Raw genomic sequence first — 22,217 nt, forward strand, 5'->3', positions numbered from 1 at the left:
CTCTTGCGACACCTGCATCCCATAGCAGAATCCCAGCTCCACTTCTGATCCCAGCTTCCCACTGGTGTGCAGGGAGGCACAGCTGATGGCTCAAGTGTGGGAGACCCAGATGGAGTTCCTGGCTTCAGGCTTCAGCCTGGGCCAGCCCACGTGTTGTTGGCATTTGGGGAGTGAACCAGCAGATGAGAGATGCCCCCCCAACCCTTTCAAGTAAAATGAAAGTAAATCTATTTGAAAAAGAAGGGCTGGCCTTGTAGCGTTGTGGGTTAAGCTCCACCTGTGATGCTGGCATCCCATGTGGGTGTGTCCCAGCTGCTCCACTTGCAATCCAGCTCTGTGCTAATGGCCTGGGAAAGCGGTGGAAGATGGAACAAGTCCTGGGGCCTCTGTGCTCATGTGGGAGGCCTGGAAGAAGCACCTGGCTCCTGGCCTTGGCCTGACCCTGCCCTGGCTGTTGTAGCCATTGGCAGAGTGGATCACCGGATGGAAGATTCATGCTGTCTCTCTCTCTCCCTGTCTGTGTAACTCTGCCTTTCAAACAAATAAGCCTTTCAAAAATCTACAAATAAAAAGACTGACTTGCTAAGCACCACGAGGATTTGCTGATAATTAACATTCCACCCTCCCTCTCTCTGTCACTGTTTAATACACTATTCCTTCCAGCCACGTTTCACCCTTCCCAGTTTCTGAAAACGTTCACTGGAAACGTCGAGAAGTGATCGGGTTTGAAGTGCCTGTCGTTCTGAGAGGTGTGGGAGCCTGGTGCCCCTGCTGCTCCTGTCCTGGCCGGCGAGGAGGCCGTGGCTTCTGTGGAACGTGGCCCCCCGCTGCCCCGGTGCGGCCCATGGGTCACTGGGCGGCCATCTCAGGTATCCGACGTAACCCTGCGTCCACTTCACAGTGCTCCCTAAGTGCTAGACCGGTGAGAGCTCTCAGGGAAAGAAAACCACACACACCGGTCGCTCCGCAGGCCCTTGCGCCTGGGTCACACCCCAGCCCAGAGGCTGCAGCTGTGAGTGAGGCGAGTGCGGCCTGCCTGCTTGCAGCCCAGCAGGTAGGTGTGCAGCCTGGGGCTGGGAGATGCGTTCTGAGCGGGACCGCGCTGCGCAGGGAAGCCAGGAGTCCAGGCAGGGACTCCAGCAAGGGCCCACACGAGTGAGGCCGGCCACTTGCAGGGTATTGTTAGACTTGTGCTGGTAATCAATCTGCTGTCCTGACTTCTAAATGACCCTCTGTCAGGCGTGCAGGCCGCCTCGAAACGTTCACCCAGACAGTGGATGAGCGTCTACTCTGGTGACGAGTTGTTTCACGAGGGCGCGGCTTCTGCAGAGTGTGCACTGCCATGCGCTCTGAAGCCCCCTCAGATGCACACAGGGAAACCTCGCACACTCGAGGGTCGGCTGTGGTGCCGTTGGCTGTTTCAGGCATGCACTGGGGGTCTTGGAGCGGGTCCCCGTGGGTGAGGGGCGTCCTCTGGCCCCCCTCGGTGTCGCGGTAGCCTGTACGTCCCTCCATGGCCAGTAGGCGGCGACGTGGTGTCGCCGATAGGACGTGTTAAGACCTAAAGGGCGTTTAACTGGAAAGATTGACGCTTCCTCTAAGACCCTAAGCACTCATTGGCTCTGGCGGTTTGCGACGCTTTCTAATAACAGGCAGTGTGCTCCGGCCCGGGCTTCCTCTGCCTTCTAAGCCTTCAGTCATTACAACGAACTGCCTGGTTACAAAGGACTCTTCATCTCTGGGCCTGTTGGTGTCTATTTCTTTCATTAAGCAGCTAGGGGTAATGAGGAGGTAATATTTGACTTCCCCTTACCCCCGTCCCCCTCCCCTGGCAAGTCCTAGACACTTTGTCCGGACTTTCCTGCCGGGGCGGGGGTGGTGGTGGTGGTGGTGGTATTTTCAAAGGGCTCATTTCTTGCTGGGCTGGAGCCCCGCCCCGAAGCGCAGTCAGCAATTGTCTGCCTGGCTCCCCGGTTCCCAGGGCTCCCAGAAGGAATGCCGGGCCTTTTAACCCTGCAGGCCTGGCTGCTTCCAGGGGGAGGGGAGGAGGCCAGTGGCCGGGGTGGGGGGAGTTCTAGCTTATTGCAGGGTTTTCCTGAACTGGCAGATCTGCCTGAAGTCAAATCCCGGATGTCCTACGTGAGCCGTCTGAAGTCACAAGGCTGGGACTTCAGTGTGTGTGACCCGTTCCTTAAGTGGCCCCTCACCCCTAGTCAGTCTCTCGCGCAGGCACCATCGCCGGCACCCACTTTGTTCTTGGAAGCGGGACTGCCTATCTCCTGCTTCTGTATTCTGCCCCGGCTGGCGGTTCATTCTTCCTGATGCGCAGACGAGCAAAGTAGGATGGGGGTGGGGGGAACATGGCCCCAGAACTGGCTTCTAGCCTGCACCACCCACGGAGACGGGGTTGCTTCACACCATCAACTTTCCCCAGCCGGCCCCATTCGACACTCGGCCCCCTACCCTGTCCCCGTGGCCTCCAGCATAAAGGCCAAAGCCGGCGTGGTTCCTAGGGTGCCCGTAACCCACACTGCAGCCTCCGTTTCAGACAAACTCTGCTTTGCACTCCCAGCTCCCCTCCCGCTGTATCCCCAGGCAGCCTCTCCCACTGCCAGCCCACAGCCCTGCCCCGACTCTGTTTGATCTTTAGGAGCCCCCAGTCCTTCTGTGTTCCCAAGAGCGCCCGCCAGTCTGTGGCCTGGCGCCAGTCTACCTTGTCCAAGCGTTGCGTGCCTCTCCCTCCCCTGGCACCCACTAGCTGGTGTGAAGTATGTGGTTCTGCCTATTGGATGCACAGGAGGAAGTAATCCCACTGGCTGCAGACGGGAACGCCAATTGGCGAGCCGTGGGGTTGCACACAGGTGACAAAGCCATTCCACGCTAACATGGGGAAAATGTGAAAAATACATCTACATTTATTAAGTACAGTATAAATACACAGTGTGGCAACAGGACACACTAGCATGGATCCATAAAAATATGCTACAGCTCTGCTTTTGTCAGCGATCCAAATGATACATTCTCCTGAAGATTTACACTGTACACGAAAGGAAAGGAGCCTTCCAGGAGCTACGGAGCGCCCAGGGGAGGCGGGCCTGCATCCAGGGGAGGCCTCCTGCGACTGCCCAGGGGGAGGAAAGCCTGCGTCCGGGGGAGGCCTCCTGCGACTGCCCAGGGGAGGCAGGCCTGCGCCCAGGGGAGGCCTCCTGCGACTGCCCAGGGGGAGGCAGGCCTGCGTCCAGGGGAGGCCTCCTGCGACTGCCCAGGGGGAGGCAGGCCTGCGTCCGGGGGAGGCCTCCTGCGACTGCCCAGGGGGAGGCAGGCCTGCTTCGGGGGAGGCCTCCTGCGACTGCCGCCGCGCTTGCTATTCCTCGGGCTGTTGCGATACCCCTGCAGCAGCGATCCAGTTCTTGTGCCGGCCTGGGACACACTGGGAGGTGGGGCTCCCACTCTTGAAACCGGACGGTGTTCCCGAGGGGCCGGCCCTGGTCCATCCGTCTCCCACCTGACTGACACCCTGTGACGTCAGCCTGGAAAGTCCCCCTGTGGCATGTGCACCCGTCCCTCTCCTGGGGAGGGGCTCTCTGCCCCACAGCTGCTGTGGGAGTCTCGGCGGCCCCTCACGCACCCTCGGGGCACTGTGTCTCCTGGTCACGGTCCCACGTGTTGCTGGATCCAGCCGAGGTAATTAACCACCTTGGTGTACACGCCCGGCACGTCCTTCTGCCCACAGCCCAGCCCCCAGCTGATGATGCCGATCAAGGTCATGTGGCCGTCTGTCATGCACACCAGGGGTCCTCCTGAGTCACCCTGAAAAACAAGACCCTCGTGTGGGCCACAAGCAAGGCAAGGCGGGACCCTGGAGGAGGGAGCGTGGCTGGCTGTAGCCCCCTGCTGTGGTTGGAGGGCTGGGGTTGCATTACCAGCTCCACTCCTGATTGCAGCTTGCTAACTCACAGCCTGGGAGGCAGCAGGGATGGCTCAAGTGACCGGGTTCCTGGCACCACCTGGGAGACCTGAATGCAGTTCCTGGCTCCCAGCTTCAGCCCCAGTGGGCATTTGGGGAGTGAACCAGCCCGTGGGAATTCCGTCCTTCTGCTTCTTGGATAAATCAACACAGATTTAAAGAAATGGGTTTTGGGGCCAGTGCTCTGGCTAAGTAGGCTAAGCCTCTGCCTGTGGTGCCAGCATCCCATATGGGCGCTGGTTCAAGTCCTGGCTGCTCCACTTCTAATTCAGCTCTCTGCTTTGGCCTGGGAAAGCAGAGGAGGATGCCAAGTGCTTGGGCCCCTGCACCTGCGTGGGGGACCCGGAAGAAGCTCCTGGCTTCAGATTGGCTCAGCTACAGCCGTTAGTTATTTGGGGAGTGAACCAGTGGATGGAAGACCTCTCTGCCTCTAATTTGCCTCTCAAATAATATTTTTTTTTAAAAAAAGGAATGGGTTTTGTGTTTAACACCCTTTGGTGTTTCACTGTGCACACAGCCTTGTTTTGGCAGTGAGCCGAAAGGTTCAGCTGTGGTTTCTGAGGAAACCATACCAAGGGGACCACAGACACAGTCAAGGGCACAAGGGGGGGGGGGCGCTGAGAGCGCCCCCTAAGAACGAAGCCACAGAGTGTCCGTCTCTGTGTTTCCCCACCGGCCTCTGCCTCAGGGGGAGCCTGGCGCGAGGCCCGCAGAGATGCCCGAGAGCAGCAGACCAGAGGTCTCAGCGGCAGCGGGATGAGCTGCCCCCTGCCCCTCAGGGTCCTGCTCATCATGGGATGGAAGGCTAATTCTGCTAAGAATGCCGACACGCAGGCTGACGCTGCGGCACACCACCTCGATGCCTGCATCCTAGGTCATAATCCCCGTTCGAGTCCCGGCTGCTCCACTTCCAGTCCAGCTCTCTGCTATGGCCTGGGAAAGCAGTGGAGGATGGCCCAAGTCCTAGGGCCCCTGCATCCACATGGGAGACCTGGATGGAGCTCCAGGCTCCTGGCTTTGGATCGGCCCAGCGCTGGCTACTACGGCCATTTTTTTTTCTTTTTTGACAGGCAGAGTGGACAGTGAGAGAGAGACAGAGAGAAAGGTCTTCCTTTTGCCGTTGGTTCACCCTCCAATGGCCGCCGTGGCCGGTGGGCTGCGGCCGGCGCACCGCGCTGATCCGATGGCAGGAGCCAGGTGCTTCTCCTGGTCTCCCATGGGGTGCAGGGCCCAAGCACTTGGGCCATCCTCCACTGCACTCCCGGGCCACAGCAGAGGGCTGGCCTGGAAGAGGGGCAACCGGGACAGAATCCAGCGCCCCGACCGGGACTAGAACCCGGTGTGCCAGCGCCGCTAGGTGGAGGATTAGCCTAGTGAGCCGTGGCGCCAGCTACTACGGCCATTTGGGGAGTGAACCAGTCAGTGGATGGAAGATCTTTCTGCCTTTCAACCAAAAAAAAAAAAAAAAAAAAAAAAAGCACAGAGAATCCAAAACAGTTTGCTTCCCCAGGTACCAGGGTGAAATAGGAGTTTCTGAAACTCATTTCCTACCGAGCACCTCAACTCTGTGTGCTACTACACTGCTCCCTCTTTTGCCCTCTGCCAAGCTGACTCCATTCCCTGGCAGCCCCAGAAGTCGAGAGCTCAGCATCGCGGTGCTCCGGTCATCAGTTCAGTGAGCACCTGGCCGTCTGTGCTTACAGGAAATCCTGCAGTGGGCGGAGCTTCCTGTGCAGACGCGGGATGGGGGCTGGGGGGGGGGACCTTCCGCGCTTTAGAATCCTGAGTTTAGCAGGCTTCGATCCTCCTCCGAGGGCTTTGTTCTCTGAGGCCCTCATCTGGCATCCCCAGGGAACTCACTCCTGGCTGGCTGCACCTGTCCTCCCAGCCGCCCCCGCCCCGCTTACCTGGCAGGCGTCATGCAGGTTCACCTGGGCCCCCCCACTCCGCGTGTCTCCAGCACACAGCATGTTGCCCGTGACGGTTCGGTTCTTCAGCTGCTGGGGCGTGCAGCGGCTGGAGGGGTACAGCCGGACGTGAGCCTCCTTCAGCTGCTCGGAGAAGACAGGCGAAACTGCAAAGACACCCGGGGGAAATGCCTGGTGGTTTTCAGGGAAGCGTAGCCAACGTTTCCTACAAGAGCTAACCAAGCGTTTACACCTGTTGGGTGGAGTCGCAAACCACTGCCAGGACTGTCGTTTGCACCCACAGCTGCCTCATGGCAGCGCTGTTTCTGGGCCAGACAGTAGGTGGTGGGGGTGGGAACATCACCCCAGGGGAGAACCACAGGCTCCCCCTGCTACCATCTCAGCTAAGCCTCATCTTGGAAGCAGACAGCCAGGCCCTTCTTCATCCCACCAGTGAGGAGACTGAGACTTGGAGCCGACTACTGTAGAAATTCATGTCCAGGCTTACGTAGGGTTTGAACTTGGGTCTGCACAAGGCCATCATCCCCCACCCCATAAGCCTCAACCACCTCGTGCTCTCTTAATGGGCACAGCGACCCCGTGTGGTAGAGAGGGCGGACGCAGGCGCTTGCTGCGCACGCGCACTGGGCCTGCCTGGTCGCCCTAGCAGACACAATGGGTGCGGGGCTTGCCGGCGCACTTACACTCCTCGTGTTTGCCATAGCCGGACAGCTCGCACTCTGTCCAGTCGGGCAGCTGCAGGCTGGCGTCGGGCAGGCAGACGAGGCGCACGGCCTGGCTCTCCTGGGCACAGGATCCTGAAGTGGATTTCAGCTTTAGCAGCGCTGGGGGCAATGGGAAGGGAGGAGGAAAAGGATGAGCCGGGGGCGGGGCGGGGAGGGGAGATTGGGGGGGTGGGGAGCGGCCTCCCCTCGGCTGGGGGTTGGATTGGGAAGGAGGAGGAGGAGCGTGTGTGGACACAGCCTGCACCGTGGGCATCGTACCGATGTCGTTGTCGTAGGTGCCTTCATCAAATCTCTCATGCAGGATGGGCTGTTCCACTTCGAATATCTGCTCCTCCTCTGCCGACACCAGGGGGTACGTTCTGCCCAGGATCACCCTAAGTTTCTGCTGTGGGAACCTGACGGAGGGACAGCCTCAGGAAGCCAGCTCCAGGCAGGTGCCCGGTGCCAAGACCTGGGACAGGAGACAAGACGGTCTCCTGGGGGAAGGGGCGGGTGCCGGGCCCACCTACCTCTCCAGGAAGCAGTGGGCAGCAGACAGAACCCAGCAGGAGTTGATCAGGATACCCCCGCACAGAAACCGCTCCCCGGGCGACCTCCTGTTGTTGGTGAAGATGGCCGCCTGCCAGGGGTGAGCGGTGATGTCGGTGAACAGCCCCCCTTTGATGCGGAACTGGGGCTGCTTGTCCTGTCGCAGGCCACAGGTGGCTGGGGAGGAAGGGATGAGAACGGAGGTGAGGGCTGTGGTGCCCAGCGCGGTCTTCATGGTGAGAAAAGTCAGTCTGCCACGCATCACGTGTGCCTTCCTGGAGGAGGAAGCCGCCAAGGGCCAGGGAACCCAGCTCGCACCCGCGTCTGGAGGACTCCAGCTCTCGGGGTGGGGGGCTTCCTCCCTCTAACTTGTTCCTGCAGCCGGGAGGGGCTGAGGCAGCTTCCTTCGGAGGGACGGCCACGCCCCTCCTCGTTCTCCACCTATGGAACCCTACCTGTCGTGCAAGGCACAGGTGAATTCCAGGTCTTCGCAAAGCTTTTGGAGTGAGCCTGGGGCTACGGTCCCTGAGGACCCACCATGAGTGCCCTAGGTTGCAAGTCCTCTGCCTTCCCATCCCCGGTCCACCCTGTGTTCCTTGAGGAACGTTGCAGGCCATCTGCAGGTTTGCGGGAGCTAAGGCCATCTCCCGAGATGGCCAGGAGAATGGGTGAAGGCGGCTTGTTAGCCAGGAGCCGCATCAGTGAGATGGGCCCGCGCCAGCCCTTACCGCACTGGGGCACGTCGCAGTACTCTATCACCAACTTGCGGTTCTTCAACACGTGGCACCAGGGCTTGGAGTCTCCGTCTGGGTTCCTGGAGGGTAAGGGAAGGAGGAGGTGGAAGTTTTCCATCGCAGCACAGGGAAGAGGACAAAGGCTCCGCAAACCAAACCTTTGGCCAGAAGCAGAACCGGGGACGGGCAGACCCCACCACGTTCTGCTCTCACAGGCGCCGGGAGCGCTTCTGGGAACGAACGCTTTCAGTCCGTAGAATCAAAGCAGTGGGGGAGGAGTGGACAGCTAAGGACGGAGTGGTTATGGCGGGCTGACCAGGAGCCCGGGGTCTTGGCTGGAACACTGCTGTGCCTTGCTTTTCACAGCAGGTGTGACTAGCAGGTGCACAGGCTCCTACCCGCCCGCCGGCTATTTTGTCAGCCCCCAGGCCCTGACTTCTCCCAGTGCACACCCCAGGCCACGCACCTGCAGTAATTATGCTTGCCCAGGCCCAGGGCCTCTGCGTTGCTCTGCCGCGCTGTGTACTTCTCGCCCACCAGGAGCATGGAATTCCACGGGAGGCACGAGGCACCCGACGTGGTGAGGCTGTGGGTGCCGCGGTACGCTTGCCCCTTTCCCAAGTAGCAGTTCCCATTTTTTTCTGGAACAAAAGACACGTCCAAGTGAGACCAAAGCCAGGAAGATGGGAAGAATGACCAGTCTGGCTCCGAGGAGCGTGGGGTGCCCCCACCCCGGCTTTGCTACTTTGCCATCTGCCGTGCCAGCTTCCCGGATCTCCATGCCCCGAGGGACCCGAGGGCCTGTGCAGGTTCACCAGGGAAGGGGGCCACGTTCTGCCGGTGGCGACTGTTCCTGGGGCCGCTTTGCAACCCAACTGGGGGCTTCCTTGTTTGCACCTGATGCTCGTGGTAAGCCAAAGAGTCTCAATTTGGAGTGTGTGTGTGGGAGGGCGGTTGGCAGCCCCCGCTTCCCAGCTCTGGGGGATTTGACCCTCAGAGCTCTGCCTGTGTTCATCTGCTTGCCCTGCTTAACCTCCTTCCTCCCCTTTGAGCCCACAAAGCAGACCCCTACGCATGGGATCTCTGGGGTAACCCAGGCCGGTGCATCCTCACTTAGAGAGATCCCAGCATGACTGGCGGCCAAGCAGCCAGAAGGTACACAATGTTTGTGTGCCTGTATCTAGAGGTTTAAGACCTCGCTCACGGGCCTGGCGCTGTGACGTAGCAGGTAAAGCCACCGCCTGCAGCGCCCGCATCCTGTGTGGGTGCTGGTTCAAGTCCCAGCTGCTCCACTTCTGACCCAGCTCCCTGCTAATGAGCCTGGGAAAGCAGCAGAAGATGGTCCAAGTGCTTGGGCCCCTGCACCCACATGGGAGACCTGGATGGAGTTCCTGGCTCCTAGCTTCAGACTGGCCCAGCTCCAGCTGTTGTGGCCGTTTGGGGAGTGAACCAGCAGATGGAAGACCTCAGTCTTTCTCTGTGTCTCACATCAGTATTCCTAAAAACACCACAGCATCGTGGTAGCTTATGTAACAGCATGTTTTGGGGGAGGGAGAACACTAAACTGGGAGGTCCATTCCTTCTCTAAAGGCCTGAGAATCGCTGGTCCATCCCCACCCCCTCCTCTGTAGACAGCTGAGGGAACTGGGGTCAGCAACCAGCTCCAGGCCCAGCAGATGGCAAGGCCAAGGCCAAGGCTACACGAGGATCTCTACCTCCTCCCGAGACCCTTGACATTCTCCCCTCGACAACCAAGACGATGGACTCGGGAGCCTTCCCTGGGCTGCAAGACGGGCAGCCCAGGCCTCCCAGATTCCCCCTACCCCGTGACACCTGCAGGGTGGGGGGAGCAGGGCGGCGGCTGCTACTTACCCTTGGAGCAGGCGGGCGTGCTGCAGAACTCTGGGCTGTACGTCCCTGCCCTAAAGACGTAGCACCAGGGCTTTGTGTCTCGGTCTGGGTTTCTGAAAAGAAGCAGCAGGGAGGGCCAGGGGAGGTTTAAAGTGCAGCCTCCAGGGGCCGGCTCTGTGACTCAGCCAGCGAAGCCACCACCTGCTGCGCCTCCCGCATCCCGTAAGGGCTCTGTCCCATAGGTGGCTGCTCCACTTCCTATCCAGCTCCCTGCTGATGCACCTGGGAAAGCAGTGGAGGATGGCCCAAGTGCACCCACATGGGAGACCCGGAAGAAGCTCCTGGCTCCTGGCTTCGGATGGGCCCAGCTCTGGCCATTATGGCCATTTAGGGAATGAACCAGCGGTTGGAAGATTCTCTATATCACTCTGTAACTCTGCCTCTTAAATAAATAAATAAAAACCTTATATCTATCTATCTATCTATCTATCTATCTATCTATCAGCAAGTCCCAGCGCGCCAGACCACAGGTGGCACGGGTTCTGTGTCTCCGCGGGCCCCGGCAGGGTGGGGCCCAGGGCCTGCGCCCGGGGACAGCCGGCTCTCACCTGCAGTAGTTGTGGTTGCCCAGGCCCAGCCGGAGGGCGTTCGGCTTCCGCCCGCTGTAGGGCTTCAGGGCCAGCCAGCTGCTGTTCCAGTTGACACACTGTGCCCCACTCTCTGTTGTGCTCCACGTGCCTCTGTAGCCGATGCCCCTGTCCTCGTAGCACCTAGCACGGGTATCTGATGCGGGCGGGGGGCGGGGGGGCAAGACAGGTGACAGCTCGCACATGGAGATGTTCCAAAGGCTCTCCTGTCCCCACCCAGCTGTTGGGGGCGGAGCGGGCTAGCACTTTGCTGGTCCTTCCCTGTCCGCAGCCCTGCCCCTTGCCCCCACCACTGCACGCTTCCTTTTCCCTGAGGGTAGATGGGAGAGTTGGGGTCTCGCTCGCACCCACCCGCCTTCCCACTCACCGACTTCGCAGCGTTTCCCGACAAATCCTTCGGGGCACTGGCAGACAAAATCCGAGAAATACAGAGCCTGCGAACACGTGCCACCGTTGAGGCACCTGGGCTCGCTGCAGCCTGTCGAGGAAACCCCCGATTATCTTCAAAGGAGCCCCCAAGATAGGCAGCTAAACGTTTGTGCACGCTCTTTCTAGGCAGCTCGTTCCAGCCGTGCAGCCAACTGTGGCATGCACACTCCTCCCATTTTACAGGTGAGAAAACTGAGGCTGGGCTCATGAGAGTGTTTGCCCGAGGAGGCTTCCTGTCTCGATCATGCGCGTAGTAGGTCTGTGCATTACCCTCTGCCTAAGACCCGGTGTGCCTGGAATCTCCCCTTTGCAGCTCTGGGCGGGCTGAGCAGCAGGAAAGGGAGACGTGCTCTGGGCCCCCCGGGGCCCGAGCCTGAGCTCGCAGCTGGACCTGGAAGTGGGTACGTACTTTGGACGGGCACCGAGTGGCACCGCGGCCCGCCGCTGCTGCACCTGCAGTATTCCACACGGTTGCCTCGGAGCCCCGGGCGGAGCCACGACTCCCGGCGCTGGTACGTCAGCTGCGTCTGCTGGTCCACACAGGTCACTAGGACAGAGCACGGGGCGACCACTGAGAATACAGCTCAAACAGGAGGTCCAAGGATGCCCCACCCGGGGCCTGTCGGTGAGAGGCACTGCACGCCACTTTTCTGAAGGCTGCAGATGGCAGCCTTGTGTTGGCACCCAAGGCTCTTATTTTTTTTAAAGATTTATTTTATTTATTTGAAAGAGTTACTGAGAGAGGGAGAGGGAGAGGGAGAGAGAGAGAGAGATCGTCCATCTGCTGATTCACTCTACAATGTCTACAACTGCTGAGGCTGGTCCAGGCTGAAGCCAGGAGCCAAGTATTTCATCTGGGTTTCCCATGTCAGTGGCAGGGGCACAAGCACTTGAGCCATCTTTTGCTGCTTTCCCAGGCACATTAGCAGGGAGCTGGATGGGAAATGGAGCAGTCGGGACTCGAACTGGCACCCATATGGGATGCCGGCGCCGCAGGTAGAGGCTTAGCCCACTGTGCACGGCGCTGGCTCTGCTTCACTCTTCTTGGACTGCTAGAAGGGTCCCCAGCTTCCTGGAGTCAACTTGAGATGTCGCTTTGCACAGAGGAATCCTGCGGGGTGCCTCCTTGCTCTTTCACCGACACATGCTCCGGGGGGCCCGGAGGCTGAGCCAGCTCCTGCTCCTACTGGGGTCCAGAGGCTCGGCTGCCTGGCCCTGCTGCCGCCACCGACAAAGCCGCTCGACTTCCCCAAGCTCCCTTTCCGCGTTTCTGAGCCACAGCAGCGGGGCTCAGGAGCCGCCTGACCGGCTGGGGCTAAGCCACAGCCCGCACAAGGGCCCTGCCAAGTTCCCCTGCCGGTCATGGCAGGGGAGGCGGTTCTCCCGGCCCTGGCTCCGCCTCCCGCAGCCCCGGTGCCCCGGTCACCGCATCTCACCTCTGAAGGATCTGGCTCCTCTTCTGACTCGGGCTGGGGCTTCCTGCAGAGACACGGGGGATGAGGAAGGGTCAGCCACCAGAGTGTGTGCAGAGCCCACCCACAGAGCTGCCAATCAGACGCTGCGCGACAAGGAGCCAGCCCCGGTGGATTTCCAGCGCCTCCCTCCCTCTTTCTCTCTGTATCTCTGCCTTTCAGACAAATAAATAAATCTTAAAAAAAGAAATATGAAAAAATTAATATATATATCTGTTTGAAGGGCAGACAGAAAGACAGAGCAAGCTCCCATCTGCTGGTTCACTCCCTAAAAGCCAGCAAGGGCCAGGACTGGGCTAGGCCAAAGTCAGGAGCCAGGAACTCAAACCAGGTCTCCCATGTAAGTGGCAGGAACAGAACCTTTTTTTTTTTTTTTTAAGATTTATTTATTTATTTTCAAGTCAGAGTTGCACAGAGAGCAGAGGCAGAAAAAGAGAGAGAGGTCTTCCATCCACTGGTTCACCCCCCAATTGGCCGCAACAGCCGGAGTTGTGCTGCTTTGAAGCCAGGAGCCAGGAGCTTCTTCTGGGTCCCCCATGTGGGTGCAGGGGCCCAAGGACCTGGGCCATCTTCTACTGCTTTCCCAGGCCACAGCAGAGAGCTATTGGAAGTGGAGCAGCCAGGACTCGAACCAGCACCCATATGGGATGCCGGCACTGCAGGCGGCAGCTTTACCCACTACACCATGCACTGGCCCCCGAACATAACCTTTCTTGCTCTGTCACTGCAGCCTCCTGGGACTGCATTAGCAGGAAGCTGGAATCGGGAGTGGAGCTGGGATTTGAACCCAGGTACTCTGATATGGGATGTGGACGTGCCAACCGACATCTTGACCACTGGGCCAAAGCCCGCCCCAGCCTCTCCACTCCTCTCCCATGCTTGGGATGCTCCGGACTTCTGGTTCTGCCGAGCGCCGTCTGGAAGCACCGGAGCCTTGAGAGACAGGGCGCGTGGAGATGCGCGGACCACTCACCTGGCTGGGCCGAGCGCAGGCTGCTCCACACAGCAACAACACACACAAGAGCTCTCTCACCCCTGGGTTCCACATCTCCGCGTCTCTGCAGACAGCTGCTGGAGTTCTGCAGGACGGAACAGAGAGCTTAGGCACGCAGGTGAAAGGGTACACGCACGCAGTTCGCAAGCCTGAGCTTTGCCACGGCTGCATCCGTCCAGTAGCTTCCCCGAGTGCTAGATGCCAGGCCAGGGTCTGGAAGGCGACTGTTCAGAAATATACATCATGGTGGAAAGCACTCGGCAGGTTCACCGTCTGAGCCACGTATAATATGGTATCCAGTGAGAGTCAGATGTGCACAGTGCTGTATACCCATCACCACCACCCGTCTCCGTAATGTTGTCATCATTCCAAACTGAAACTGTCCCTGTTGAATTCATGACCTTAACCAGGCTCACCACCATGCTGTTTGTGTATATATATTATATTTAATATTTTTTGAATGGCAGAATTACAAAGAGAAAAATGGGTCTTCCATCTGCTGTACACTCCCCAGTTGGCCACAATGGGCCAAGTCAAAGCCAGGAGCCAGGAGCTTCTTCCAGGTCTCCCACGCGTGTACAGGGGCCCAGGCACTTGGGCCACCTTCTACTGCTTTCCCAGGCCACAGCAGGGAGCTGGATGGGAAGTGGAGCAGCTGGGACTTGAACCGGTGCCCCTATCGGATGGTAGTGCCTCGGTGGCGGCTTTGTACCTCCTGTCTCTGTGACTACTGCTTCCTGTATTATGCCCTGTAAGTGGGATCAGGGGTATTGTGTCCCGCTGGGTTGACATGTTTTGTTTAGTACAGTGTCTGCCACGTTCACCCCCAAGTCCGAGTTGCCCTCCCTGCAGTCCGCTGGCTGCACAGCTCCGTGGCTCCGCTCATCGGCAGGCGGGCACGGGCTGCCAGAACATGTTCTGCGTGGAGCTGTTTGTGGGCTGAAAAGCAAGGTCAGGCTCACCCTGCCAGGCTGCCCTGGCCTGGTTTCCTGCAGGGCAAGCCCTGCCCTGGGGTGGACCAGGCGCAGCCACAGGGGCGTCCTCTCTGACTTTGTCAGAGAAGCTGGAGGGACGAGCAATCTAGAGAGAGAGACAGAGAGACAGAAGAGAGAGGGGCGCGCTGTCCACGCCGGCCTTCCTGCCCGCCTCGGCCATCTCCCAGCTGACCCAGGGACAGCCGCAGCCGTGGAGGAAGCCTCTGGCTTGAGTCTCAGACTCACATCTTCCCCAGGGAGTCGTGCCCTCAGCCGCTTCAAATAGGTTAGTCGGTCGGGTGTTACTCTGTGGCCTGGCAGGCCCTCGCTGCGTGGCCGCGGGCCTGGGGAAAGCTCTCCTCTTGAGTCATTTCTCCGTCCCGCCCCCTCCCCATCCTGAGGCTCCTCCGGGCTTCCCAAGGCTGGCTGCTGCTTGCAAAAGAACTGCTCTAAGGCCAGCGCTGTGGTACAGTAGGCTAAGCCTCTGCCTGAGGTGCTGGTTCGAGTCCCGGCTGCTCCACTTCCGATCCAGCTCTCTGCTGATGGCCTGGGAAAGCAGTGGAAGATGGCCCAAGTGCTTGGGTCCCTGCACCCACTGCTGACATCCATCCAGGTCTCCTATGTGGGTGGCAGGGACCCAACTACTTGAGCCGCCACCGCTGCCTCCTGGGGTCTGCGCTAGCAGGAATCTGGAGTCGGGAGCCAGGATCAGCAATCAAGCCCAGGTCCCCTGATGCAGGACGCAGGCATCCTAGGCCTTAGGCTAACAGCCCACTGCCCTGGGAGCTTCTTTGTGCCTGACTGATGCTTCTTGGGCTGATGATAGACAGAAGCAGGAGCCTGGAGCTGGGGGAAGGGGGAGTTGGATGCAGGTGTCTCTTAGCCACAGGGATTCAGATAAGAAAATCCAGGCCAGGAAGCCCGTGGAGTCTGTTCAGCTGCACACACCCCTCCAGGGACTCCCCAGCCCTGCTCCTGCCCTGTGCGATGCCCAAGGCCACCTCCCATCTTCCACAGCAGGCTGGCCAAAGCGCTGGGCAAGGAGGCAGCTGCCCTGCTGCCCACGGCTTTCGGGCACTTGTAGGGGCAGGCAAGCAGGCAGCAGAGGTCACACGGGGGTACACACGGGAGCCCTTGGTCCACAGGGAATTGCTCCAGGTTTCTACTTAATTTCCCCTTTGTGCAGATTCCCCACATCCTCTGAAATCCCCCTTAATGTTATCCTGTCACTTAAGACCTTTAAAAAACTAGCCCTTCCGAAACTTGCTTCCCCCCCCCACTCCTCCCCATGTTCTCGTGCAAGGACACTCCAAGAAGTCAGTGGGAAAATGGAGCTAGAAGATGGTGACTGGGGCCGACGCTGTGGCGTAGCGAGTGAAGCCCTGGCCTGCAGTGCTGGCATCCCATATGGGTGCCGGTTCTAGTCCCGGCTGCTCCACTTCCAATCCAGCTCCCTGCTAATGTGCCTGGGAAAGCAGTGGAAGATGGACCAAGTCCTTGGGCCCCTGCACCCACGTGGGAGACCTGGAGGAAGCTCCTGACTCCCGGCTTCAAAATTGGCGCAGCTCTGGCCATTGCTGCCATTTGGGAAGTGAACCAGCGGATGGAAGACCTCTCTCTCTCTCTTTCAAATAAATAAAATAAATTCTTTTTTTTAAAAGATGGTGATTTTGGTACAAAAAAATACCCCAGTTGGATGCATGCATAGCTCTTTTTCGTAATATGCATGTTCACGGGCCCTCTGAAGACCTCCTCAGACGTGGGCAGGGACCCCAGACTTGGCAGGATGCAAGCCACAGGGCTGGGTGTCAGGCTGCAACAGCCACAAGGCGCTAAACCCGCTCCCCAGAGAGAGTCTGCAAGAGGGAGACACGAGTGTATTTTTTTGTGTTCTGCCTGCCAGAGTTTGGGACTCATATCTCCCTTTGCGCCTTTGCTGGGCCTTGGTTGAGTGGGTGCGTCTCGCCCAAGCCAAAAAGCCCCATCAGCAACACACAGAGGCCACCAGAGCAGCTGGGAGGGGGAGAGGCTGACAATGAAGTTAGTCATCTCCTTGAAGAAAAACAGGGAGCCGGGGAGAGGGGGGAGAATGTGTCCTTGTTTTGCCTTTGTTAAAGAGGTGGATGTGGAAGGCTGGGGCTGGGGCCCGGGCCAAGGGCCAAGTGTGGGCTCAGACGCTCAGACCAGATGGGACCACATCTCCTCCCCCCACCCCACTGGGGGTGGGAAGAGCTGCAAGGCCTGGCTGGCTCACCCTAGCCCTGAGAGTTTTATTTTTGCAAACTTGCAAAAGACACCACCCCCCATCCCCCTACCCATCTCCCGGTGGGTGCAGCTGGGCAGGCTCAGGCTGACAGGGAATGCATCCGAATTAGAAAGCGCAGGGGCGTGGCTTGGCAAATAAAGCAGGGTGCCCGGGGTAGGCACCTCTGCACCGGACACAGCTGCGCATCTGTGCTCAGCCAGCCCGACTGCTGCTGACACGCGATCTCTGTGTGTGTGTGCGTGCGTATTCCACAGAACACTGCCCTCCTGTCTGGAGGCCAGCGTTGCTCCTACTGTCTGCACCAACAGCGCGATGGCCGCCGGCCCCTCTGAGCAACCTGAATGCCAGGGTTGGTAACTCGTGGAGGAGCCTCGCTGGAGGTGCCCGCTCCTGAGATGCCCTGCTTCCTAGAGCTGAGAAGTCGCCCATTGTGCAAGCCAGGAGCTGGGTGCTAATTCCTGCAGCAGTCCTGTGGGGGATGGTAACTGACGGGCACCGTTAACACCTGATCCTGGGCTGGGCAAAGCCCAGGGGAGACCTGGAAAGCATTAGGGGAAGTGCTGTCCCCGTGCCCTCCGCCTGCCTCCTGCCTCGTGCATCTTCCTGCCCTGAAATACGGTAAAAAAAAGAATGGCGGTGCAGAAGTCAACAATGCCGCCCTTCCAGGAAGGATTTACAGCTTAAACAATCCGATCTGTTCCCAGCGAAGCAGACCCGAGGGGGCAGGACTGCCGTTCTGTGGTTTCTGCTGCTGTGAGAACAGACGCTGTGATGAGCACAGCCGTGCGAGTGGAAAGTCTTACTGTGCAGGCTATGGAGGAAAGTGACTTGCAATCAAGGAACTCTACAAACCAGTCAATCGTCAGACCCCGCAAACAGTGCAAGTGGCCCACGTGTGTCAGCGATCAGCGGGATTTGTAGCCTGGACTCCTGCCCGCGAGGAGGAGGCAGAGACGCGAGCACACTAAAGCAGGATGGAAACGGCTCGGGAAAGACCGAAGCAAGCGGCTGCCATCGGCAGAACCCGAGCCGCCGCAGGGGCAAGGTTTGCTGCATCTGTATTTGGGAAAAGCAGACCCTTGGGTTCTGACTGCTTTGCACAGCGTCCCTCTGGAAAGCCAGGAAGGGAGCCGGCCTCTAAGACCCCAACACTGAAGTGACTCATGACTTGAGACCAACAGCACATTCCTACTGCCCCAGCACCCTGACACCACAGCCCAGAGTGGAAACCAACAGTCAGAAAAGAACCGACCAGAACCCGTGCAAACAGCACAGGCCTACTGCTAGTGTCAGGACAAGAGGTGCAGGGAGAAGCCGGGTGGTGGAGCAGTGAGGCCTTGGGAAGCCCCACTGTTGTCTCGGTCACAGTCAGACCCTTTGGGGGCCAGCGCTGCGGCGTAGCAAGTAAAGCCACCGCCTACGGTGCTGGCATCCCATATGAGCGCTGATTCGAGTCCCGGCTGCTCCACTTCCGACCCAGCTCTCTGCTATGGCCTGGGAAAGCAGTGGAAGATGGCCCAAGTGCTTGGGCCCCTGCACCCACATGGGAGACCCGGAAGAAGCTCCTGGCTCCTGACTTTGGATTGGTGCAGCTCTGGCCATTGCAGCCATCTCTCTACCTCTCTCTCTCTCTCTCTCCTTTCTTTCTCTGCCTCAGCCTCTCTGTAACTCTGCCCTTCAAATAAAATAAATAAATCTTAAAAACAAAAGATGCCTCCGAGTGCCCAGGTTCAATTCCTGGCCCCGGCTCCTGCTCCAGCATCTGCTACTGCAGACCCTGGGAGGCACAGCAGGCATCTCAAGGGCTCGGGTCCCCGGTGCCCACGTGGGGCCCTAGATTGAGTTCCCGGATCCCAGTTCCCACCCAGCCCAGCTCTGGTCACTGTGGGCTTTTGGGACTAAACCAGCAAACGGGAGTTCTCCCTCTTTCTGTACCTTTCTGCCTCTCAAATGATAAATAATTTTTTAAAAATGACTTGTATGATGGTGGTTTTTGAAAATGTCTCTTTGCGCCGGTGTTGTGGCGCAGCGGGTTGAGCCACTGCCTGGAATGCTGGCATCCTACACGAGCACCGGCTCGAACTGGCTCTCGCTACAGCTTCTGGAAGTTCTGTTTTTCCATGGATGTCTGATGGGTCGCCTGCTCCTTTTAGACTGTTCTAAGTCACCACCCCCTGTGTGCCCTGCCTTGGAGAAAGCTCGGTTGACATGACACTGCTCATCTGAAGGTGTCTGAGCTGGGGGCGCCACCCTCGAGGTCCCTGTCTCACCCCCCACCTCCCACCCCCAGACCTATCTCCTCTGCCCCTGCGTTGCCAGGAGGTAGGTTGCTAGTGCTATCTGGTAGCTATCAATCAAGAGCTTACTGAGCGCCAACCAGGCACCAGGCACAGGCGCTGAGATAAGGAGACTCAAAGGACACAGAGCTCAGGAGGGGAAGGACGACAGCTCCACAGGCTGGGCTGTGCTGGGTGGGTGGGGAGAGCGGCTCGGAGAGACCAGTCTTGTGGAGGTGGGCGTGGTCAGGGTGGGCGTCCTAGAGTTCCCGAGACTGGAGTAGGCAATTGAACCACAGTGGGAGCTGGCCAGACAGTGAGGGGTGTTCCTGATGGGGGTCACTGCCTGGGGCCCCGGGGATGGTGGCACGGGCAGCCGGAGCCCCCTCACTTTTGAGGGCAAGAGGTATGATGGGCACACCATAGGCTGTGCCCTCGGGGGTGCCCCTTGGGGGAGGGAGAGGTGTGGTTCGGGGGTCCCTGAGAAGGGAGGGCCTTGGGGGAGGTTGGTGTGGACCTGTGGTTTAGTTGTTGGTTAATGGGCTATCTGGGGTGATTTAACAGCGAGCCCCTGACACGCAGGTCTCGCCCTATCCTGATCGCACCAGGAATTCTAGCTCAGTCAAGCTCAGCCTAGGAGCCACAGCGCCACCTCCACTGTTGGTAGAAAACAGCCTCCTACGGATAATGTTTGAACGCAGCCAAAGGCCCCCTTAAGGAACTGTAAAATCCCACGACCAGGGCCCGGTGTTCTGATTCTGATACGGCAGCTTCTGTTGCCACCTGTGACACCTGTATCCCATATGGGCGCCAGTTCGAGTCCCGGCTGCTCCACTGCGGGCCCAGCTCTGCTAACACAACAAAAGAAGGTCCACATGCTTGGGCATCTGCCACCTACATGGAAGACCCGGGATGGGGTTCCAGGCTGCTGGCTTCAGCCTGGCCCAGCTCGGACTGTTGCAGCCGTTTGAGGAGTAAGCCAGTGGATGGAAGATTCCTCTTGCTTTATCAGTCTGTCTTTCAAAGAAATCAACAAATCTTTTTATTTGAAAGAGGTTACAAAGTTACAGAGAGGCAGAGAGAAAGAGAGAGAGAGAGAGAGAAAGAGAGGTGTCTTCCATCTGTTAGTTCACTCCCCAAATGGCCACAACAGCTAGAGCTGGATGGCCCAAAGCTAGGAACCAGGAGTTTCTTCTAGGTCTCCCATCTGGGTTTGGAGGCCCAAGCACTCAGGCCATCTTTTACTGCTTTCCCAGGCCATAGCAGAGAGCTGGATAAGAAGTGGAGCAGCTGGGACTCGAACCAATGCCCATATAGGATTCCCACACTGCAGGCGGCAGATTTATCTGCTATGCTACAGCATCAGCACCTCAATAAATCTTAAAAAAAAAAAAAAAAAAAAAAAAACAACCTGCTGGCAGATTAGTACCAGGCCTCACTTGGACAATAAGCCTTCCCAAATGCACCGTGGGCCGGCTACACCCTCACGCACACACCAGTGGCATGTCTGGGCGGCTTGTTAGCAATGGTTTGACCGCCACGGGTCATCAGCTCTGCTGTCAACAGGCCCCAGGCGAGCTACAAGGCTTACAAAGTAAAAGCAGGATAATCGCTCTCGCTCACCTACTCCCTGGCTGCAGGGGAGTAACTCCCACGGCTGCTACTGCCCCTGGACTGCGATGTAGCAACAGGGAGTCAGACCGTGGAGGGAGCCAATGGGACACATAGAAAAACATGAGCTGAGATGGTCTCGGGCGTCCGAACACGGATGGAGCCCCTTGGGGGAAAGGACAGCTTTGCAGCTGCTCCTGGAAAGATTCAGATTCCAGGCTCGGAGGACGGCTCAGGGCGAGCACGTGGGGTGGACGGAGCGGTTGCAACACCCACGGGCATCCCTGCCGGTGCCGAGTCTGACTCGGCTGTCACCGGAAGCAGCGGCTCAGGCTGACCGTCATATATTGACTCTGGAGGAGCCGGCGTCTGCAGCCCAGGCTGAGTCTCCCGGGCCTTGAGTGAGAACTGCCGGGAAGCCACCTTGGGCGGGAAAGTTCTTGGCCACTGGATCTGCAGGATTCCTTCCTGGGGTTTTGCAAATGCACACAGATGCGCCCCAGCATGTATGCACGCAGGTACACACACACACACACACACACACTTTGGTCACCTGTCAGCTGCCGGAGACCACCATATCATACCAAACCGTCCAGCAGAAGGGTCTTTGCCTGCACTGCTTTGCGCTCCAGTGTGCCGTGAACGACCCAGGAGCTCGGCGTAGGTCCCTCCCTCCCTCCCTCTCTCAGCTGCCTTCCCTGGGAGACTATGAAAAGAAAGACAATCCCAGTGAAAATCTAGACAGCCTTGCGAAGCTTCCGGCAGATGCCCGAGGAATGAAAAGACAGCCCCCTGGTGATTGAAAACTCCTTAAAGAGGCCCGCACTCCTGACGAAGTGCTTGGAGAAAAACAATGGGGGACAGACCGGCCGGCGGGAGGCTGGGGTGAGGGTGTGCGGCGAGGGCAACGTGCGAGGCGGTCAGAGAGGTTTCTCCACCCTGACTCGCTCGGAAAATCCACCTGCGTCTCCGCGTCCCACCTGGTTAATCACGAGCTGGGTGCAGGTCACCCTGCACGCCCCGCCTGGGCTCCTCACCGGCTCACCGCGGGGGGGGGGGGGGAGTGGGGCAACAGCGGACACTCCCATCCTCGGGCCCAGGCAGCCTGAGCCTGCAGGAGCCCGGTCCACCTTCGCAGTTTGCTGTCGCGCAGTCACGAGGCGGCCTCATTCCCTTCACTCGGCCGCTCTCTGCCGCACGTCCCCAGCCACCTCGCCCTCGAGAAACGTCTCAGCGTCCCACCGGACTCCACGCACACACAGAGAAAGGAACCCTCCTCCCGGGGCAGGTTTTAGCTGGGCCTGAATGGCAAAGTCAGTCCCTCTACTTCAGCATTGGCTCAGATTGCCCAAAAGACTTTGAAGAGTGAGAAGAAGAGACGGCGGCGGCGACAGAAAAGCCCAGAATCCCATCTTACCGTGCCTCTGGCTGCTGCCGGTGCGCCGGCTCCTCGGCTGCTTGGTGTGGCTTTCTCTCCTGCCCCGGGCCAGTCTCCCGAGCCAACCGCTCCCGCCTCCTTTAATTTCAAGGCAAGGGGGTGGGGTCGGCGGCCCCGGTGGGCGGGCTCCAGAGGATGCCCAGAGGACAGGGCCCCCGCAGGGAGCCAAGCAGGGGGGCGGGCTTGTGTTCAGAGGAAGGGGGGAGGAAGTTGTCCCTGGAAGCAGCTCGGCCCATCCTGGCGCGGGGCCAGCCTGATTATTCACCGTCCTGATGTCACCAAATCCGAGGAATTGGGGAGCTGCATGGACCTTACGTACCGTCTTCCCGGGTTAGGAGGCTGGGTCAGCAGCTTTATCTGTACAATGCCTGCTGGCC

General features: G+C 58.9%; 1 protein-coding gene and 1 long non-coding RNA gene across 3 annotated transcripts; one reads left to right on the forward strand and one right to left on the reverse strand.

Annotated features, from left to right (window-relative positions):
- Window positions 1-2,891: 2,891 nt before the first annotated feature.
- On the reverse strand, window positions 2,892-22,008 carry PLAT (plasminogen activator, tissue type). 2 transcript variants are annotated; one of them, XM_017350327.3, is made up of 14 exons: window positions 21,820-22,008; window positions 13,255-13,360; window positions 12,246-12,288; window positions 11,219-11,356; window positions 10,748-10,858; window positions 10,342-10,516; window positions 9,755-9,846; window positions 8,349-8,523; window positions 7,877-7,962; window positions 7,130-7,325; window positions 6,879-7,015; window positions 6,579-6,692; window positions 5,875-6,041; window positions 2,892-3,810 (listed from the first exon to the last, which is right to left on the reverse strand). In XM_017350327.3, exons 2-14 carry the CDS (start codon window positions 13,327-13,329, stop codon window positions 3,652-3,654), a joined length of 1,668 nt encoding a protein of 555 aa, XP_017205816.1. In that variant the 5' UTR covers window positions 13,330-13,360; window positions 21,820-22,008; the 3' UTR covers window positions 2,892-3,651.
- Window positions 8,518-11,349, forward strand: LOC138848522 (uncharacterized). Its single transcript, XR_011386388.1, has 2 exons — window positions 8,518-8,791; window positions 9,514-11,349. It is a non-coding gene; the product is annotated as an uncharacterized lncRNA (long non-coding RNA).
- Window positions 22,009-22,217: the final 209 nt, after the last annotated feature.

Source organism: Oryctolagus cuniculus, chromosome 2 (genome assembly GCF_964237555.1).
Source record: "Oryctolagus cuniculus chromosome 2, mOryCun1.1, whole genome shotgun sequence".
Lineage (NCBI taxonomy): Eukaryota > Metazoa > Chordata > Mammalia > Lagomorpha > Leporidae > Oryctolagus > Oryctolagus cuniculus.

Bases quoted from the DNA above. Each gene is read 5' to 3' on its own strand.
- PLAT (XM_017350327.3), bottom strand. From the start codon at position 13,329: ATGTGGAACCCAGGGGTGAGAGAGCTCTTGTGTGTGTTGTTGCTGTGT. The intron at 12,289-13,254 runs GTGAGTGGTCCG...GTGTCTCTGCAG, and splicing joins CCTGCGCTCGGCCCAGCCAG to GAAGCCCCAGCCCGAGTCAG. The intron at 7,963-8,348 runs GTGCGTGGCCTG...CTTACCCTCCAG, and splicing joins GGCAAGCATAATTACTGCAG to GAACCCAGACGGAGACTCCA.